Source organism: Pezoporus wallicus, unplaced genomic scaffold (assembly GCF_028554395.1).
Source record: "Pezoporus wallicus isolate ANWC-B61680 ecotype Strahan unplaced genomic scaffold, APGP_CSIRO_Pwel_v1 contig_3710, whole genome shotgun sequence".
Taxonomy (NCBI): domain Eukaryota; kingdom Metazoa; phylum Chordata; class Aves; order Psittaciformes; family Psittacidae; genus Pezoporus; species Pezoporus wallicus.
Genome location: NW_026640315.1, coordinates 3,928,584 through 3,948,387, shown reverse-complemented (window position 1 = coordinate 3,948,387; position 19,804 = coordinate 3,928,584). Strand labels below are relative to the sequence as shown.

General features: G+C 51.2%; 1 protein-coding gene across 4 annotated transcripts in view; it reads right to left on the bottom strand.

The window, feature by feature from the left end:
* The window catches only part of AXIN2 (axin 2), a 49,898-nt gene that overhangs the window by 2,619 nt on the left and 27,475 nt on the right, over window positions 1–19,804 (bottom strand). For 3 of the 4 annotated variants that reach the window (XM_057418595.1, XM_057418593.1, XM_057418594.1), the window contains exons 3-10: window positions 14,373–14,513; window positions 9,304–9,406; window positions 7,288–7,428; window positions 6,590–7,077; window positions 6,295–6,477; window positions 5,792–6,010; window positions 4,679–4,774; window positions 3,238–3,405 (exon numbers count right to left, since the gene is read on the bottom strand). In XM_057418595.1, coding sequence (XP_057274578.1) covers window positions 3,238–3,405; window positions 4,679–4,774; window positions 5,792–6,010; window positions 6,295–6,477; window positions 6,590–7,077; window positions 7,288–7,428; window positions 9,304–9,406; window positions 14,373–14,513 — 1,539 coding nt within the window. The remainder of the gene's footprint in view (window positions 1–3,237; window positions 3,406–4,678; window positions 4,775–5,791; window positions 6,011–6,294; window positions 6,478–6,589; window positions 7,078–7,287; window positions 7,429–9,303; window positions 9,407–14,372; window positions 14,514–19,804) is intronic. The other variant, XM_057418596.1, reaches the window with a different exon arrangement.

The window sequence follows — 19,804 nt, the reverse complement described above, 5'->3', positions numbered from 1 at the left end:
TCCCAGAGACAAAAAGGCACCCCCACCCCTCCTGTGTCAAACAGTAAGGACCCCTCTATTATCCTGAATTAGACCGTTCAGCTTCTTGATTAAAGGTTCCTTTTATCCCGTTTGGAGCTTTCTTCCTTCTAAGGCTGCTTAATTGCATATGCACAAATGAAGGGCTTCCATTCAGAGGGGTAGCATTTAGGGAGCCTGTCCGTCTGCCGCCGCACACCTCCTCGGACATGCCTGCTCCCTTGGAAAAGGGCTTTGCCATCTGATCGCCAGGGATGGAAAAACCTTCATCAGATGGATTACAAAGAATAAAACATACATATACATATATATAAAATTAACCTGTCGTATCCAGACAACTGGGGCTGGCAGATGTTCGTTAGGGGAAAGGGTTTTGCACTTCCTCTTCTAGTAGGATGGGAAAGGAGATCAAATTAAGCTCCTTTTTACTATTAAAAACCTGAAGAGCTACAGAAGGGGTTTAGAATTTGCTTGATTTATTTTCTAGTGACTGTTCTATTCCACCCTTTTAAACTACCCAGCACCAACAGCCTGCAAACCTATGTATTTTTAGGGCAGAATTATTTTGGTAGGGGGATAAAAGCTGCCTTTTCAGTCAAAAGAGATGAAACCAGCCCCATGTAGCCCAGGTATGGTGAGGGTTTATTTCTGTACAGTCACTCCAAGCTGCACTGACACATGTTGCATCTTTAATGGCTCAGCAAGGATAAAAACCATCTTCTTTAAGCCCTTCAGAGCCTGCGCTCACTGAAGTCAATGGCCCAGCTCCCACCAACTTTGATGCTGCAGGTCAAGGCCGCAATTCCCCAGGCCAGCAGCCTTGAACCAAACCCAGCAAAACCCAAGGCAAGTTTGACTGAGTTACAAAGAACTTTCTCTTCCCTTTCCCCTTCTCCGCCCCTCTCCCGATAAGAGCCGCTCTTCCCCATCACTTCCTCCACCACCCCAAGCCCTGGCTGTGTTTACTGAGCTTGGATTTGGGAAAACAGGCCCTGACCTTTTCCATAATTACAACCTTATTTCGCACAGAAAAGGGGGGAAAAAACAAGAGAAAGAGGAGGCAAAGCAAGGGAAAAAAAATCATCCTCCCCCACACATCTTCAAACAAGTCACCCTGCTCTTATTTGCTCAGCAATGGGCTTTCCATTGAAGCATATTTTATGTGGCAAGCTTTGCTCTTTTGCTTTTTTCCTTTCTATTTTCCTTTATTTTCTGGGACATCTGGCACCAATCGAGGCGCGCGGGCCGGGCCCTTCAGCGCTGTTCTGAACCGCTGCCATCTTCACATTACCCGACACCACCCAGCCTTTTTGTGCGTGGATGTTTGTTTTTTGTTAACGCCATCAGTATTAAATCACTGCTTAATTCCTGGGAAGCAAAGCAGCACTTTCCCGGCGGCTGCCCCACGGCTCTGGCATCGCGGGAGCCCGAGGTACCCGCCTCGCAAACTGATCCAATCAATAAAGAATTTGGAGAGCGGAGCGTTTCTGCGTGTCTTTGTGCATTAAATGAAAGGCATCGGCTTCAAAGCCATGCTTATTAAATGTGCCTTAAAAAGAAATCAATGCCAGATGTGACCAAAGCAGCCTAGTTAGTGCCTCCCCGTAACACACACACACACACACACACACACATGCTACTCCGGGCACTGCGGACCTCTTCCCCCTGAAGGTCACCCACAGTTTCACTCAAAGTCCAGCCAAAAGTCAAAGCTTAGATCAAAATGATTCCCTGGAGGTGCACACATTTGTGTAATTAGTTTCACCTTGTGTCTGTGCAAGATAAAATACCGGGCACGTACCCAAGTTCCTTTTACACATTTCAGTATTGTCTTTACCCAGGTGTAAAGGGGCGAGATCTGAGCAAAACGGTGTTTCATCCTTGTCAGTCACTTAAAAACTGTTTCTAAAGTAATTACAGCCTGACAAGGCACAAATAATTGCACCTGGAGGGGCTTTTGGGCCACAGAGGTTTCAGTGGCCTATTCCTGCACTGGGGCATCACATTGAACATGTCACACAACACACACACAAAAAGGGATGTTTCTGGGGGTGGGACTACACGGCCATTGGAGCAGCAGTAGAGCAGGGGGGAGGTCAGGAAAACCGGGACATGAAGCTCCGGCAGCCGGAGGAGGAGCCCAGCAGGATGGGACAGGCTTTAGGGGCTGGGAAACGGCACAAGGGTGCAGGAAGCACAGGGATCAATCCTGCAGGTTGTCCAGGTTGGGTGTACTTGCAGGTTGCTGCCATCTGATGGCAGCTGGGCGGCTGCAAAGGTGGTTTTGGGCAAGGATTGGCAGGATTTCAGCCCCAGCCCCACTACACAGCAGCCATAGACAGACCCCGAGCCTGAGAGCATCCTTAGGTGACCCAGTTCTGATCTGCATAGGCAGACTTCCCAAAGCTAGGGACAGGCCAGTGATGGAGCAGCAGCTGGGAACTCCTCATACCAAGCCCAAGTGACCATGTGGAGGTTAAAGCAGAGGCTGCCAGTGACAGGACAAGCCCTCTGCTCTTTGAAACACCACCTGAAGTCACAGCTTCCCTCTCCTGCTCACCCTGCAGAAGTGCCACGAGATGATCCCTAGGGAGGGTACTGCAAAAATGGCCAATGTGAAGCTACTGCCATGGGAAGGGCAAACTGTTTAAACTGGGAGCTGGGCCCTGGAAACCAGGCAGGCAGGGATCCCAGGCAATCCTGAGGAGGAGCTGGCTAGCACTGGTGCAGCTTTCCCTGCAGGGCAAAGGTTTCTTTTTCCCCTAATGAAGAGCAAGCTGGCTGCATCTCAGCTCCGTGTCCACTCAGATGCAGCATCCCAACCTTTCCCTGACCCCATTTATGGCCACACCATTGCAGAACATTAAGAAATTGAATGAGTAGGCAAAGCAAGGAGGCCACCCCAAGGTGAAAGAGCCCAGTTTGGAAACCTACCACCACTGCTCCATGCCTTTGCCACAAGGCCCTTCCTGGTATTCAAACATTTTGGACAAGGTTTGGAGCATGAATGCAGCCATCCTGCACCCTAATGCTACTGAGGGGGAGAGACGGAGTGGAGCTGGCCCCACAAAGATGCTCTTGGTTTGAACAGGAAGAGAGTAAGAAGAGCAGCAGCCTCTGAAAATCCAGGTAAATGCATCCCTGTGGACAGACCTGCAAAGTATCCGCTTACTTATTTACTGCAATATACTACAGAACAAACAAATCACGGGTTCTCACCTGTAATTTCCCTTTTTGCTCAGCTGTTCTTTAAAGAGCCCAAGTGTCAGGCTCTGGACCTTTAACATCCTCCTGTAGGGAATTTCTTCTCCGCAAAAAAAATAGGTGACAACCAGCTCGCTGGACTGAGAGGTGTGAACAACTGGCACTTTCTTTGGCTCTTTGTGACTGAAAAACACCAAACACACAAAACCCTCTTATTTTTCCATTTAGGACCAGACCGCTTCACCGCACTCAATGCAGCAATGTTCCTGCCACTGGGAACGCCGGTCAGAAATACCCTGGGTGTGACCTGAGCACTCGGATATTCCTGTCCTCACTGTGCATTTGTCACACTGCGTTTGCACAGCCCTTTGCTGGGCTCCCACAACAGCTCCTGCTCGCTGGGGTGATGGGAATTGTGGCACTACAGGCACCCAGCTCTGGGCAGCAAGCCCTCCTATCAGTTTATGGATGGGAGAATGGAGGGATGGAGGTTAAGGACTTGCTGGAAGCATCGGAGCAGGACCACAGGCCAGTGTAGGGCTCACCATGGGCTTACCCCTACCCAGTGAGCCCCAGTCTTCATAGAATCATAGAATAAGTTTGGACTGGAAAGGGCCTTAAGATCATCCAGTCCCACCCCCTCTGCACATCCCTGGTTTTAAAAGGCTCGTTTCATCTGCCTCCCTACAACACATCTCCCAAACTTGCTTCTCATGCACAAAACCACCTGCAAGCACCTGCTCACAAAGCAAAAACCAGTGCCAGCCCCATCACATGCAGCACACAAATAACCTTAGTTTTGCCCAACGAGGGTAAAATTAACTCGATCTTGCCATGTGCACCAAGAAACCCTTCTTCAGGAATAATTAAACCAATATTACCCAGCCAAATGGCAACGCTCTGGTGAATACGGTGCAGGCCGATCTACAACTGCTGCTGAGGCAATGTACACTTGGCATGTCAAAAGGTCACCAAGTGTTAGTCCGCAGTAATTTAGTCTTCCTAATTTGTTCTAAGTCTTTGTAGAGTGGCTTCAGAAAAAAAGCTGCTAGCAAAGACAGCTGGTGGACTTAAGGTCAACCAATTAAAAATGAAAGGCTCCAGTCAGGTGGCTCAGCCTGGACTTCAAACATTACTCATTGCTTAAGATGAAGAGGGTAAGAAAGAAAACTTTAATTATTTAGGCCATTTTAGACCTCTCTGTAGCAGATTTCTTGTTAAAAGAACCATCCTGTAATTAGACTAATCCAATCTTTGTCCACTTTACAGGAATGCGAGTTTAAAAGAGCCACAGACAAGATTTGAAAATGTTTTGTTCTTTCTTCAAGAAGAATGTTTGAAAGACGAAATTTCAGACAGGAGAATGTCCTCAAAGCACGAGCCAGTTAATGAAAATAGAATTATTACATCTCTATATATGTATTTCCTAATCCTTTTCTCTGTGTGCAATACTCACTCTTCCGTCGTTAGACTTGCATTGCAGAAAGGGGTGTTTCCCCCCGGCCCGGCAGCGGAGTGGTTTCGATCCCTCTGCTGATTTGAGGTTGAACATCTGAAGTGGGGAGAGGGGAGGGCAAGTGGGGAAGGAGGAGAGGAAAAAAAAAACAAACTTTAATAAACGATAGTTGAAATACAACCTCCCTCTAATTGAAGTCTCCTGTGGGTCATTAAGTTCGCTCTTTGTATCAAGCCTCACATGTTGTAAACAATCAAAGGAAGAATTAAAAATGCTGTGGGCTAATTCATCCTTCCATACCCAAATGAATGATAACCAGGCCAATTCCCCACTTGGTATGTAGCTGGAGTCCATCCCAGAGGAAAAATGGGCAAATTACAGCCAGCAAAAGAGTGGAAGTAATCGTCTAGGATTCTAACTATGTGTGCCCGTGTAGGGTGGGGTTGGAATAAGGAGGCTCAGGCTACGAGCCTGGCCATGGATGACCCTTTACTTAGGCGGGGAGGACGATGTCCACATCGCCCACCAGGGATGCTCACCCACCGGGGATGCTCACCCACCTCCTTGCCCACATCCCACCTGGGTGTTGGCTGAAGATGAGCCCAACCAGCACCCAGCACCCATCAAACCTCCCCAGCCCCTGCTGCTCCCCCAGCTCCCACCACAGGACCAGGTCCATCCCTCCCAGTGCAGGACCAGGTCCATCCCTCCCAGTGCAGGACCAGGTCCATCCCTCCCACCGCAGGACCAGGTCCATCCCTCCCACCGCAGGACCAGGTCCATCCCTCCCACCGCAGGACCAGGTCCATCCCTCCCACCGCAGGACCAGGTCCATCCCTCCCAGTGCAGGACCAGGTCCATCCCTCCCACCGCAGGACCAGGTCCATCCCTCCCAGTGCAGGACCAGGTCCATCCCTCCCACCGCAGGACCAGGTCCATCCCTCCCACCACAGGACCAGGTCCATCCCTCCCAGTGCAGGACCAGGTCCATCCCTCCCACCGCAGGACCAGGTCCATCCCTCCCACCGCAGGACCAGGTCCATCCCTCCCACCGCAGGACCAGGTCCATCCCTCCCACCGCAGGACCAGGTCCATCCCTCCCACCACCGTTACCGTTGCTTCTGCGGCTTGGAGACCTCGGCGAGGCGGCGGCAGGCTTCCTCCAGCTGCGCCAGGGTGTTGGGGGGGGTGAGCGGCGGCATGGCGGGGTCCTGGACGAAGGGGTGGGCAGGCTGCGCCCCACGCGGGTGGCTGCTGGTCCCCCACGGGTGGTGCCGGCCGGGGGCCCCCTTGGCAAAGTCGGAGCTGTAGGCCTTCTTTGTGCTTTGTGTGCTTGGGGAGGGGAAGAAGTCGGGTTAGAAAAGCTGGAAAATATGACTTTAATAGCAGCTCCTATTCTGCTCGCTCCCTCTCAAAAGTCTGTCATAACATGAAAGGAGGTTTATTGCCAAAAACATGACATTTTTGTGGTTTTTCTGGTTCTGCGGAACAGCTTTTATATTAAACCGGAGGAGCAAAGAGTCTCATTTGTTTTTAGCGATTGTAAAAATAGACAGGCCATGTAATATATAAATATTTACCGGGAGCGATATTGCTGCAGACAGCTGAGTATTTACCTATGGGGCTTGTGCTTGTTTTGTCTCTCGCTCTCCAGCATCCACTGCCAGACGTTCTGTGCCCGGTCTGCTTCGCCCCCCGGTAGCTGCACCCCACCGGGGCCAGGCAGCCCCCCATCACCGGGTGGCAGGGCCACGCTATCCACTCCTCTGCCCGGCCTCTTCAGCAGCGTCCCCGTCCTGCTGATGGCAGAAAGGAGACAGGAGCCCACCATTAGCCCCCTGTGCCGATCATCCCCATGGCAGGGGTGTGATGGTTTGGGGCGGATGCAATGGGGAGATGCTCAGGACCTACCCGAAGGGCTCCAGCAGAGGGAGAGGCGGGTCGGTGTTTTTGGGGTGTCCCTTGCACTTGGGGTAGCAGTAGAAGTCGCTGCCTGCTGGGCAGCAGCACTGCACCCGCTGAGCCGCCTCTGCTTCGATCTGCTCCTTCGTCTTGGGCACGGTGTGGTGGTGGATGTAGTGGTGGTGCACGTGCTTGGTGGTCTGCTTGGTGATGAAGCCCTTGCCCAGCAAGGTGCACGCCGCCAGCGAGGCCGCGCCGGGTGGCAGCTTGCCCATGGGCAGGCGGTCGGGGGAGCGGGCGCGGGGGCTGTGCCGGGCCATGCCCGGTGACTGGCAACCGGGGGTCTTCAGCACGCGGGAGAGGTGCTCGTCCAGGATGGCCTGGGGGTCCTCCTCGTAGCTGCTGGAGGGCAGGAGCGAGAGCGGATGCTGCGGGTTCGCCATCTCCCGACTGCTCTGCAGGCTGGCGGGGAGCTCCGAGCCCTCCTTCTCCTCGTCCTGCCGGCCAAGCGATGGCGAGCAATCAATGCAAGAGCGTGGGGAGCCGGCGAGGCGTGCGCCAGGACGTCCCCCCCACGGGCTCATGGAATGCAGTGCCACCGAAACACGTTCCTCCCCTTGGGCAGGATACGGCCCCCTCCCGTCCCAACCCAAGCAGGGCGGCATGCGGCGAGCTGCGCCCAGCCCCGGCAGGGTTAATCCTCCTACCTCCTTGATTTGCTGCAGCCTCTCCTCCAGACTGTCCATGGCTTCCTGCTCCTGCTTCAGCTTCTCCAGGCGGGAAATGAGCTCCGCGGCGAAGGCAGCTGGCTCCACCGGGGTCATCTCCTTGGGAAGGCGGTGGGTCCTCTACAAGGAGCGGGGACAGAAGGCACAAGGCATGTTTAGCCGGAGCGGCATCACTGGCCCCGCTACGCTTGTTGTGTCTCCATGTTTGGATGAAAAGACGACCGCAACAAGGCATGGTCTGCTCTGGATTTTTATGAGCTAGTGCTGTGGCCTCATGGAGTGACATCCTCCCCACCAGCGTTTGCCTTCGGCAGGAGCAGTTGGTCGCACTCTGAGGAACCCCGCTTGTTCTCTCTGTAGTACAACCAGCCCATCAGTAGCTACTCTGAAGTAGAAAATCTTCAAAGACTGTTGTCAAACATCAAAAAAATAGAGGGAAAAGAGGAAAAAAAAAACCCCAAAACCCGCCTCTGAGGTGGGAGGGGGAGGCTTTAACTCAAGGAATAAAGTGAGGATAAACAGAAAGGAGTTGGAAATTAGAAAAAATAAGATGGGGGAGAAAAAGGCAAAGGGGGGGGGGGGGGGGGGAAGAAGAAGTCAAACGGTTGCAGATCAGAGAAGTGCTGGTAATTTATTTCCTGGCTACATACTGGGCACCTTTGAGGTAGTGTTGTCTCAACAGTGTCCTAGATCTCTTCCCCCCCCCCACCCCTCCCCTTCCCATCTCTTTGTACAGAAAATGAAGAAAGCTGCTGCAGGCTAGTGGTGCTACACTGCTGAGCTTGGCTGCCTCAAGCAGATCTATCAAGGGAAAAAGGGAACATCTCCAAATCAAGTGCAGAATATAAAGAGGCAAAACCGCGGATTTCTGCCAAGAGAAGCAAACATGGCAGGAAAAGGGGAGGGAAAACCAAGGAAAAAGAGGAAAAAGAAACCACCCACCGGCCTGTGCCCTCCCTCCCAACACCCCACTCCTCGCCCCTCTTCCTTCTTATCCATCACCCCCCCCCAAAAGCTGAACTGCCAACTCTTTCACACACTACCCACCAGATGAGGTGGGGCCTCTCTCCGGCAACCACTTAGCTCCAGAAATGATGTGAGGGTAGAAAAAGGCCACTCTGCTGGAAATTGTCACTCTTACACAAGCTGGCTCTATTCAGTCCCTGATCAAAGCACTGCCTTACAGAGAAAGTCGATTTGCACGCCCTGGGACAAAATAATCTAATTTACAAGCTCAGGCAATAGAACTTTCTTTAGGGAGGAAGGGGAAGGGAGCAAAAAAAAGATACCAAAAAGAAAAAACCACATAAACCACCCCCCGCACACACCCCAGAAATCTCATCTATGGTTTCTTGCTGCTTAACCCAGCAGAAAGAGGAGTTTTAGCACATTAATCTCAAGACAAGATAAGTTTGTACTTGTCTGTGTAAACAGTTTATTCGCTGCAGGAATCGGGAGCCTGCGAGTCAACTGAATTAGCAAGTCAGAGAGGCAGTTCTGGAGAGCACAGAGCCCCCCCAAAGCCAGGCCTGTATCCACTGCAAACACCTCTTTTGGGAGCTCCTGCTTCTCATCACTCACAGGAGATGCAGATGCTCTCCAAGGCCACCGGCGATGCAGATGAGGCCAAGCCCCAGCACCAGCGGAGGTGTGAGGGTGGTGGCCAAAGCCAAGGCTCTCACCAGACCCAACCTGGGCATCTCTGCTTGGATTTAGCCCAGGAGGACAAATGAAGTGCCACTGAGGAGCCCTAATTAGCACCTGGGTTTCAAGGAAGGACCAAAACGGGGCTGTGCAGACTGTACACAAGCAGGGTTCTGCAAGGATGCTGAGAGCACATGGCTCCTGCCCAACACCAAGCGGCATCTCCTCTCTGGCATGACGTAGGGATGGAAACACTCTCCTCCCCTGCTCCTTCCCTCCACGTGTGCCAGTTCCCAATCGCAACATTTCCCCATGGCCAACCCATTCCATGCAGCTCCCACCTGAACTTACCGGAAAATGAGGTAGAGAAACTTGACCGTTGGCCTTGACGCTCCGATGCATTTCCCGCTGGAGCTGCTTCTTGCTCCCAATTCTGTACGGGGGGATCCCATCTCTGCACATGGAAGAGAGGTCACCATCAGTCAGGGCTCTCCCCATGCTCTAAGCAAGAGGCTTCTCCATCACTTCTGAAACCACCCAGGCATCCACAGGCCCGTGTTCCCAGAGGTGCTGAGCCCTGTGGATGGCACCTGAAGCCTCAAACACCTGGAAGCTTGGGAACTGCCCATGTCACCATCTACACGGATGTGCAGTAATTAAGCAACAGCTGCAAAGCAAGCTGAAGGCAACTCTGCATGGGAAGACACCCAAAGAGCCCATCAGCTTCACTTCTGAGGCATCTTAGGAAAAGGTCCTTCCAGTGCCTGGTTTCTGCTTCTGCCCTTTATTTTGACTGCTTTTTCACCCCTGAATTATGCTCTCTAACACAACTTTCATCAGTCTCTGAAACACCCCATGGAGTGCTGGAAACAAGAAGGGACTGAAGATGGATGGCCATCAAAAGGCTGGTCCCCATCCCTAGACCAGAGATGCTTCTCCTGCCCTGGGGCTGGCCAGCACAGACAGGACACCACGAGGCACGAGCGAAGCTGGGCTGTACCCTCCGGGCACAACACTGCTCCCTTTGACCACACCAGCTCCTGGCTAGGAAGTCATGGTGCGAACAGCCCCTGCACATCCTGCTCGAGGCAACGCGGGGTGTTCTCATCCAGCCACGCAAAGACCTCCCGCAGTGAGGATTAAAGGAACTTCCGCAGGCAGCGGGGACAGCCGGAAGAGCGTGCCTGAAGATCCTGAACGTCTGAGTCCTCCTCTTCCCTCAGCCCAGGTGAACAGCCTTCATCCCCGGTCCCAGCCCTTTCAGCCACCTGCCCCCACACCTGACTCATCTCCTGAGCACAGAAAACAGCTCCTGCCCAAGGAGGAGCAGCGGCCGAGCAGGCAGCGGTGGCCCCATGCTGCTGCCAGAGGAGCCAACACAGCACAGCATCCCCCTGTGCCACCTCCTATAGCCACAGTGATGGTAGGGACACACCAATGTGCTTTGGATGCATAGAGAGAGACATGGCACAAGGGAATGCCTTCCTGAAGACACCAGGTCCCTTCTCTTGAGGAGGGGGATGATGACATGACATCGCTCCACACTCCAGGTTTGAAGGCCCTGGCCAAAGCGTTCAGTTGCCATTAAATTCTTTTAATGAGCACGGTGGAGCTGCAAAGCCTGCAGTGAAAGATCAGTACAATTCCATCTTAATAAACTTGGGAAAAACCTTCATCATAAAAGAGAGCACGCCAGGACTGCAGAGAAAGGCCTTGATGCTGCAGGATGAACATCAGCCTCCTCTAGCCACAGTCCATGAACTCACGTTACATTACAAGTGAAAGGAGTTGATTGTCTTAATGTCCCCCAAAATGCACTTTCTGGGGAAGAACCCAGCACACACTGGCCTATACAGCTGGCCATGGCTACTGACCACTGCCACTGGTGGCCACCAAGCATTTCTGCTCCATGAACCCATAGGACAACAGGTACATGACATGCCTTAGCTGTGGGAGAGGATGGGGGAAATACCAATCTAAGGTGAAAACCAAATCATCAGTACCTAGCATTTGCTAACTGAGGCTTACTGAGATACAGGTCTCTTCCCCCTCTGCTGTGGCCACCAAGCTGGGAGCTCATCTCCCAGTGTATCCCCAAGCTCCCAGCGCTGGGGGGACCATCCCTGCCAAAAGGGAAAGCCCTAGGACAGGCTATGGAGCAGGAGCAGGGATTCATACCATTCCGAGGCTTGAAAAGGAGGAGAAAACCCAACAGCACAGCTCCTCTAGTTAAGATTTGCCCTCATTCAAGTCACTACAAAAGCTGCTGCTTCTTCCTAGAACTCCTCTGGTTGCACCAGAGAGCCCCACATCAAACCTCCTGCTCCCTGCTTCTGCAGCCCTGCCTTTCAGAAGAGTTCCACAACTTGTAACAACATGCAGAATGAGAGAAAAGGTTCATTTTTAATAAAAAGAGGTATTTCATTGGATGGGAAAGCTGTGGAACAGCTCAGAAAAGGCAGCCTGGGAATGGGGAGGGACTTTTAGAGCCCCTTTGATGGGTGCTGTCTAAACCTAAGGGGAAATGGACAAGGCCAGGGCTGAAGGGGTGACCAACAAGTGAGGAAAGGACAGACAATTGGAGCTGCAGCCAGGCTCAGTACAGCAGATATGGGGGCCAGGGGTACCTTGATGCTGAAGCAGACACCCCCCGACCAGGAGAAAGTGCCTTTGAAATGAAAAGCAGAGGTTTTGGGGCAGCACAAGGGTTAACCCCAGCTCTCCAGGTGCCACCTCTCCCCTTGCTCCAGCAGCAAACATCTGCACTCACTTTCTTGGCTCCTAAAAGCTGCGGGCTGAAGAGCTGCAGAGTTTAGGCACTAAATAGTAGAGTTTAATTATAAACATTTCAGCTAACCAGGCTGGGGCGAAGCCAATCTGTTTCTGGGGGAAACACTAGTTTGAAGTCTTCTACCCAGTCAGCTGCCATTTAAGCTGAGCCAATTATCTTAGCCTTTTGACTCAGATGTGCCTGACCTAACCTGAATGTAGTTTTACTGCTGCTTTGAAATATCAGACTCATGCGCATATGCATTCACTCCCTTCTTCATTTGGCAACGGCTCTGAAACAAGCCTCTGATCTTGCCAACATCAAAAGCCTGGTTTGTAAGATAAGGTAATATTTGAAGTTTGCTCAGCAGCATTCCCCTGTGTCCAAAGTAAATCCATAAATAAGATATAAGCAAATTAAAAAAAATCCCCTTTCCTCTCCCCCCTCCCCAGTCAAGAAATGGAAACAGAAATTTGCATGATGCTTTGTGGCTATTACAAAATATATATGGACAGTCTGATCCCTGGCTAGCTGTGATACAATTAAAAAGGCAGATCATGCATTATTTGGAGTCCTAATTCCAGTTCAGATTGAGATGTACTTAAAAAGAGAAACCCCTCACTTTACTGACAGACTTTTCCAGAACAAGTTTTTCCTCTTCAGTTGATACCAACATAAACCAAAAGATCTGATTTGCATCCCCACTGACAGAACAACCCCGAGTCCTCTGTTCGAGGGGGTAAAACCTTGCAGGCAGAGGAGCACCTGGGCTCAGCATGTGAAGGCACAGCGGCTCTGTGCCCCAAGCACATACATGCACAGCATCTCTCCAGCCAAGTGTGAGGAAGAGCCTGCGAATCCCACACGTTTCCCTGCGATCCTGGCAGCGGCCCCTTCGCCTCTGCAGAGGAAGTTTTACATCAGCCTTAACTTGAAGCCCAGCTTCCAGAAGTGCCAATTTACCTCTCCCACTTCCAAAAGCACCCAGCATCCCTGCCTGCTCCCAGCGGCTCCGGGGATGCCCGGCGGGACCGGTTCTGCAGCAGGAAATGCTCCTTTTAGCATCCTCCGCGCTCCCCCCCCCCCCAAGCCCTCCTGCCGCCCCCCAGCCTGGAGCTGGGGGCAGTTTAATCAGCCAAGCTTCCCCAAACTCTCACAGCCTGCACGGGCTATTGTTACAGCAGGAAAAAACAGGCAGGCTCCTTTCAGCCCTGCTTTATGGGGAGCTCCTATTCACTTGTTCAAGCAAATTTCAAAGCGGGCTGCTGCCCTCTCATCCCCGCTAAGCTCCCCTGGACTAACAATGGGCTGAAAGCGATTCAGTTAAGCCTTTCATCCACCATGCACTTTATTTCTCACTCAGTGCTCTCATCTGTATAAGGCCTACAATTGGCATTGCTGTGAAGAGAGGGTATAATCCTAGCCCTGTGAATCCCAAGTGACCCTACACTGGTCCAGAAATGACTAACCGAATGAATGCTCTGTTGACACATGATCACATACAACCAGAGCCAGTAAGAAGAAATAAAGAAGTCACCCTATGATTCAGCTCTTTTATTTAATGCCAATATTGTTCAATAAGGGAATCTGGTGGGACAACAAACTATTTTTTTCCGTAATATCAGTTCAAAACACACATGTGCATTAAAAAAATAAAGCCTTTGTTTACGCATCAAGGGGTTTTGGTAAATCCTGGTTTCTGTTGTGCATCATCACACACATTGACTTTCAAAACCCAGCATGCAAACCCTTCTGAAGAGTACACAGTAATCACTGGGCATCTCTCACAGAGACACTGGAGAAGTTTCACCTCCAAGATGAAGACCAGGAATGCAGCACTCTGTTTTAAGGCGGGCTTTTCTACAGCACTTGTACATAAGTGAAGATCACAACCTACAAACAGCAACATCTGCCTTCTGCTCAGTGCAAGAAGATGGTCCTTAAGAGCACTAAAGGAGTCTCAGTGTTTTCTCTACAGACACTAAACATCACTGGGGACAGCAAACAGAGGGAGAACAGTCAAATGACTTGCTCCCAGTTGCACACTCAACAGTCAGGAGGAAAAGCCAGATCCTGCAACTCCTGGGCTCAGCCACAGCATCATCTCTCATGCCAGTGCCCCTGAAACACCCAGGCCTGATCCACGCAGCTCCAATTCAAATGGCTCTTTGAAGACTGCCCCAGCCACACTAGATGAGCAGCTATTTGCCCCTTCAGGTCACTGGCTCTATTAATGCACATTCTGACATTAATGATGAACGCTAATTACAGAAAGTACTTCCTACAGGAAGTAATCTCCTCCTCTTTGATGACTGATAACTAGTTAAGGAAGCCTGGCCTTAAGACAAAGGCTCAGGGAGATATGGTCCTTGGATTAGTCAGGCAGCACCATTACCATAGGGCAAAACATGTTTGCTCAGCTGCAGTTGCAAAACAGCAATAGAGGGATTCATTATTTTACTCCATCTGATACCTCCAGCGACTGCATGAAGAGCAAGGCCACCATGCCCTGCTACACCTCCCAGTTTGGGTGCACACCTCAGTTTTGGCAGCAGAAGCAGGGTGATTATCTTGAACCCATCACTCCTGTAAGCCCCCAAGGTGCATCAGGTACACAGATGGACATCCCCAAAGGACACAAGCTACTTACACACTGCTGTCCGTCATTGACATGGAGTCGTCCGTCAGGGCATCACTAGATATCTCACTATCGTTGGCGCTGGTTGCTGGGGCAAAAACATAGCCAGAGTTCACATGGTAGGGGTTAACGGGATCGTTCCTCTTGAAGCACCTAGGGACAAGAGCAGGAATCTCATTACCAGCCAGTCTTGGGCTTGCGAAAAGCAGACAAGCTTCATGGTAGCACCCTCCTTATGGGAGCCATGCACAACGGCTGCACAACCTCTTGAGAAGCAACCAACCATCCATTGCTCAGACCAGCAGCAGCCAAGGCACGCTCTGTCCAAACACAGCCAAATCCAACTTCAAAGAGGTTGCTTTTAGCATTGGAAGTGCACTTTATAAAATCCCAGGAAGCACCTCTATGTACTTTGATACCTTCAAAGACCCAGTCCTTAAAGCTTGATGCTGCACTGCTGAGGTCAACAGGAGCTTTGCTGTTGGCATCAGCGGGCAAAAGATCAAGAAGTTCATAGCTCAAGTCCCACTGAAAGCCATTGAGGAACCAGCTAATAAATACTTGAGACTACTCAGAATAAAGGGGTTAGGGCCCCTTTGGGAACACAAATTACAGTACCTGTGCTGCCTGAACCAGGAGAACTGCCTGAAACCACTGGAGCAGGACCACCATGTGCCAGAGGCATGGACAGGGCTGAAACCTCCTGTCTAGGGCTTGGCCTCCCAAGGAGGGGTGCCATCTTCCTGGCATTATAAAAAAGCCCAGTTTTTAGGAGAACCTACTACACATTCAACTTGTGTGGAGTTGGGTGAGGAAGAAGAAGATGGGGATGCATGGACAGGTTGTATTAACGGGCATGTGGGTTACTGATAGCAACACCTTCATCTTTGCTTGGAGAAGCAAACGCAGAGCCCAGTCTGGGTGTCTGAACTGAGCACCCAAGAATGGATGCATGAAAACTTCATGGGCAGAGGGACACAGGCTGTGATGGAGCGTGGCAGCGCCACCATGGCAGGTGGGGACCTGAGCATCCCCCTGCCCTCTACCTCCCCTCACACCAGCCAGGATCAATATACATATCTCCAGCAGGCGATAAGGGGATTATGCAGGGAGGTTTGGAAGCCACATGTTAAGGTGCACATTTTGTTCCTCTTCCAGGGGAAGATGGGGTCGTTAAGCTTCAGCCTTTGTATATCAAAGCAGAAGGCCTTGTCATCTGATAAGAACTGCTGATTTTAATAATGAGGGCCACTTCCCCAGGACTTGGGGGCCTAAGGAATGTGCCAGCAGGCTCGGCAGGTTTCTTTAATGGGCTTTCCACCTCCCTGCCCCCATGGGGGGCTGGAGGGGACCAGCTGGGTTAAAGTGAGCAGCAATACCCTTCCATCACCCTGCTCTCCATCCTTTAACCAGGCACCCCGCACATTCCTGCTCCTCCAGCACCGAAAACAGGAGCCACAAAGGCTTCAGTTAAAAATAATAATAATAGAACAAGGGGGGGATAAAAAAGAAACCCAGGAGGGGGGAGCACAGTGGGGAATGGGGAAGATGGGCCTCTCTGGTATGAGAGGCGTGGGGCTGGATGCAGGCAGGTATTCAGCCCAGACAGGGCTGCATTCCTTTCTGAAGGAGGCCAAGGCATTTCTGATGGGGAGATCAAGATGTTAAAAAAAATAATATATATATATATATATGGGAAGAAGGAAAAAAAAAAAAAAAGAAAGATAGTTGGGAATGCCACAGGAAAGGAGTTAAAGCTTCAAAGAGAAATTAATTCCACATGTGGGTGAAAGCAAAGTTATCCTACTACTACTACAAAAAGTCCCTCTAAAATCCATGCACTCTTCTATTCTAATTCAAGGGGATGTGCAGCCCAAGCAACTCTTCCTAGATCCTGGGAGGCTTTAGGGTCAACAGTGTAAAGGATGCACATCTCATGACTACTTGATCTGAAACCATCTCAGGGCTTGAGAGCAACCAGAGCACCATAAGGCTGTGGGATGCTCCCTGCACAGCATCACCACCCTGCTGGGAGGTGCCTGTGTCACCCCTGGGTGCACCCAGGGGCTGGTTTGCCACGGATGGATGGATGGAGAGGCTGGGATGGGGGCGGAGGCAGCGGGTCTGTATGAATACAGCACAGGGAGAAGAAGGGGAGGTGTGTCCAAACACAGTGTTTGGGAAGATACAATTAGAGAAAGTGGCCAGAAGGAACTCACATTCCCATCAGCACCAATTCACCCACCAAGACCTCACACCAACCCTGAAGCTGGTGTATTTGTAAAGTAACCCCCTACAGCCCACCTCCAACACACTGCCCCAAAGAGAACCCTTTACAAACACCAAGGGGGGGCTGGTTTGCCGTGTTTAATCTGACCACCTTACCACACTAATTGCACCCAGATGCATGGAGTTGCCTGGGAGGGTTCTGAATTCCAGGGGAAAGCGGTGGTCTCCTGCCACAGATGCTGCAATCACAAACACACACTCCCCAGCTCCAAACTCAATATGCAAAGTGTTTTCAGCTGTCAGGTAGCAGTTGCTCTGGAGCTTCAAGGAGAATGTCTGATGTTTCTCAGCCTATTCTTATCTTGATGCGATGACACACAGCATGGAACCCTCTCTCTATGCTATGTTAGGCAATGGGCATATCAGAGGTATTATAATGCCATGAAAATTTCAGGGGCTCCTGGTTGTATCCCCTGTTATGAGGGTGCAATTTCAGAGCGTCGAAGGGATTTTTGTTGTCAGACACTGCTCCTTAGAAATAAGAGCACTCTGGCAGTTCAAACCACATTATACAGAGAGAGGAGAATATCTACAAGGAGCATTTTGAGGTAAAATAGAATCTCATTAAGGGTTTTCTTGAGACAAACTGCACTGGGCAATGATGGGATTAAAAAGAAACGGAAAAACACACATGCACAAACCTGAGAGGGGAAAAAAAAGGTACATTTGAACAAAACTATGTTAATCACAGCTTGCATGCTCTAATTGTAGAACAGTGCTTGGAGCATAGCTTTACAATGGCATCATTTACTTTGATAATTGAAGCCAAACTTGGTTCCAATAACTTCACACACAAGGAGCTGCACCGGCGGGGCCTTTCAAAGGCCAGGAAGCACTGGGAGCCGGCAGAAGGCCATCTGCAAGCCCCAGCCTTCCCCAAGCAAGGCCAGCCCCACTGATGTTAGAGTTTAATGGGAGGCAGATGAGTCCACCTTGGACCGCACGAAGCCCCGTTACGCGGCGGCACAGCAAAGGAAGAGCCCTCTCTGTGTACACAAAGTCGTGCCTGATAAATATAGAAGCGCATATAAATAATAGCTGGAATTCCTGGAGCATGGGGCCAGGTCCAGCACAGCGTGTGGGGAGGCCACTTTTAACCACACCACAGCCTCCAGGGGAGGGGAGTCACTTTGAAGGACAAGAGGGAGGTTCTGCATGTAAAACATTCCCTGTCTCGGGCAGCAGTTTGCCTGCATACACCATGTTTTTACTCGACTTCTCCTGTTCCTGTCCATCAATGATGCTGGGGCCAAAGTCTTTCAGCTTGTACAGATCCTGCAGTCTCCCATGTGCTGTGTTTTTGGCTGGGACTCCTTGCCCAGGGATTCCCAGGTGGTCTCCCATCCAAACACCAGGCTGGCCCCAGATCGCTCTGCTCCCACCATCAGAGTATGCTCAGCACAGGGTTTTACTGCTCTAATCACATGGAAACCCACCAAAGTGAGTGGCAAGAGCCTGCACTGCTCTTCTAAACCGTAACACCCAGCAGAAATCCTTAATTCCATCACACACACGAGGAGGGAGGTGTGGTTTGGCCACTCACCAGGAAAGACTTTGTGCAAGCTTCAGCTCCCATCCTGAACGCAATCCTAAGCCCTGGGTGATGAGAGATAACCCATCCATATGCTCATCAGCTTCTAGCACATGCACGCACAAGTGGCTTCACAAATGGATAGCTCAGGGAGGAGCTGAGAAGCATCTCAGCTTGACCTCCCTCTCTTTGCATTGAGATCTCTTGGCCCCATGGAGAGCAAAAGCTCCTGGAAATTCAACAGAAGGTGATCAAAGCAAAAGGCACTACCTAATGTCCTAGGAGGGTAGCTCTGACATGTGAGGAGCAAGCTGCATTAATCCCTGGACAAAAAAAAAAGAAAAGGAAGGGAATAAAGAAAAGGGAAAAATCCCAGCACTAATCAGGCAAGCAGCCACCATTCTGCCAGCACTCCCCTGGACAAGGCACATGTGGGTTTTTTAGCGGGGCCTGCAGCTCTGGTAGAACATTACAGCCAAGCCCTTCCAGCACTGAATACCAACAAAGGCTGAGAGATAAAAGCATCAAACATCCCCCTCCTGGAAAGCAAGCGAAGGGCAGCAGTTCAAACCAAGTTCTGGAGATCAGCAGATGCTCAGACAGTAACACTCAGGCACGAGATGCAGATCCCAAACCCCAAGCCCTCCACACACCAGCTGCCAGCGAGTGCCCCCCCCCCCACAGCCCCACAGCAGGACAGGTCCAAAGGCCATGCCAGGATGACACACATCCATCCATCCATCTCTCCATCCCTCCCCCTGGTCTGCACCCACGCCTCCGGGATAGGACCAAAGAGGCCTCTGACTCTGGAGCTCCCTCACAGGCAATAGGAGCCTCCCAGCTCCAGGTGTCTCGGCACTGGGAAGCCCGGCACAGCTGGAAGCTCTCCGCAGGGCAGGAGAGGAGGGTTCGCTCCAGCAAAGCCTTCCCAGGAAAAGCCTGATGCCCTTTGATGTCCGTGAATCACAGACACGCTCTCACAATTCCTGTAAACGAGATGTCAAACACTCACCATAGCAAAGCCCAGGCTCCTGGGCCAGCAGAGGAGAGCGCGCATCTGCCAGCAGAGCCCTCTCCTCTCAGCCCTGATTCAACAATCCACATTTATGGCAAGGGTGGGGAGAGGAAAGAATACATTTTCAGAGGATTATACAACTCATCATTTGCTCATCACTCTCTCTTTCCCAACCCCCCATCTTCAAGTGAAGATGGTTCTTACTTTCTCCATCCTCACACCGCTGTGCCATCAATATCTCCAACAAAAGAGATGGGCTCAGCATCACAGATGCACCCCAAGTCAAGGGCAGAAAACCCTGCCACCACACAACACTCTCCACAAGCTGCCATTAGACACAACCACGTTTTAATGAGCTTAACTTTGAGCACACAGCCAACAGGAGAGCACCAACGATCTACTACTACTCTATACCTGGAATGTCTCTATTAGCACTCAATTTTAAGTATCCTCCCATACGCACTGGCTCAAAGCCACCCTAACTGCCTTTGACACGGCACCAACACCCAACACGGTGGGAGAGGCTGTACATCACATACACAAAACAAGAGCAGATTTTGTGCAAGTTGCAGAGTTTGATGCACTAAGTGCATACATTTCCTCCTCCAC